At 35.3% G+C, this 1,101-nt stretch overlaps 1 protein-coding gene across 1 annotated transcript; it reads right to left on the bottom strand.

Annotated features, from left to right (window-relative positions):
* Positions 1-451: 451 nt before the first annotated feature.
* On the bottom strand, positions 452-760 carry LOC140433610 (uncharacterized). The gene has a single exon (XM_072521593.1). It carries the CDS (start codon positions 758-760, stop codon positions 452-454), a length of 309 nt encoding a protein of 102 aa, XP_072377694.1.
* Positions 761-1,101: the final 341 nt, after the last annotated feature.

Raw genomic sequence — 1,101 nt, 5'->3', positions numbered from 1 at the left:
GAGTATTAATTCTTACTTCCCCCAAGTAATTTGTCACGCTTGCAGTATGCGACCGTGCATTATTATGCATAAAGAAGAAATTGTCTCCAATAAATGGACCAAATGGAACTACTGCTTCTGCCAAAGCATCCTCTATTACCGGTGAGACATCAGGGAGCCATTGATGAAAATAAGTTCAGTTCGAGCTTCAAATGAGATTCCAGCCCAAACCTTGACACTACCACCGCTAAACTTTTTTCTCTGGGACATATAAGCTTGGGCATATCTTTCAATTCTCCGTCTCCAAACCCTCGCTCGGCATTTCCAGACTTCAAACAGAACCGCAGTTCATCAGTAACGAGAATTTAGCTCCAATCATGTATATCCTAGTATTGATGTTACCAAGAAAAAATTAATCGGTCCCTACAGTATCCGGGATCTAATTCTGGAACAATCGCCGGCCTTATTGCCATTAGTCCTCTTTCATTGAGGCGTCTTCTAACCGGTCTCGAACCTCCTGCAGACGGTTTCTTGCAGCAATTGCAGTGGAATGGCGATTTCTTGAAAGTTCTATCACAATAAAATGATCATCTCTTTGCGAGATAACTTTTCTACCACCAGAACCAGGTCGACGTGAGTATGAACCAGTCTCTATAAAGCAATGGAAAGCTCTTCTTACTATAGTTCTCGAAATATCTAAAGTTTCGAATATATAAACTTGTCTTTTTCCGTCTTGTAGCAATGTAAGAATTCGAGCAACATCTACTGTAGATAACATCATATCTTAATTATTCACTTAGTCCAAATTCACGTTTGAAGTGCTAAATTGCCGTTTAATTAAAAGTTTTCAACTTAGAAGATAAACAGGGATTACAGAAAACAACAATATAAACGTGAAAATTGTCAAAAATACATGATCGCAATAAATATTTAAATTGAGTCGCAATATGAAACAGTGCAATAAACTTCCAATGAATTTTGATTTTCGGAAATTTATAGGGTGGCCACTTTTTTTGCTGTTCAGTGTATAATAAATATATAAAAAATATACTTATGTTCTTCTTTAATAATATTCTTTAATAATCAATGTAATACAAATTTAAATTATTATTTATAATATTT

Source organism: Diabrotica undecimpunctata, chromosome 2 (genome assembly GCF_040954645.1).
Source record: "Diabrotica undecimpunctata isolate CICGRU chromosome 2, icDiaUnde3, whole genome shotgun sequence".
Classification (NCBI taxonomy): domain Eukaryota; kingdom Metazoa; phylum Arthropoda; class Insecta; order Coleoptera; family Chrysomelidae; genus Diabrotica; species Diabrotica undecimpunctata.
The sequence above is the reverse complement of the archived record's forward strand: the minus strand, read 5'-3'. Positions and strand labels throughout refer to the sequence as shown.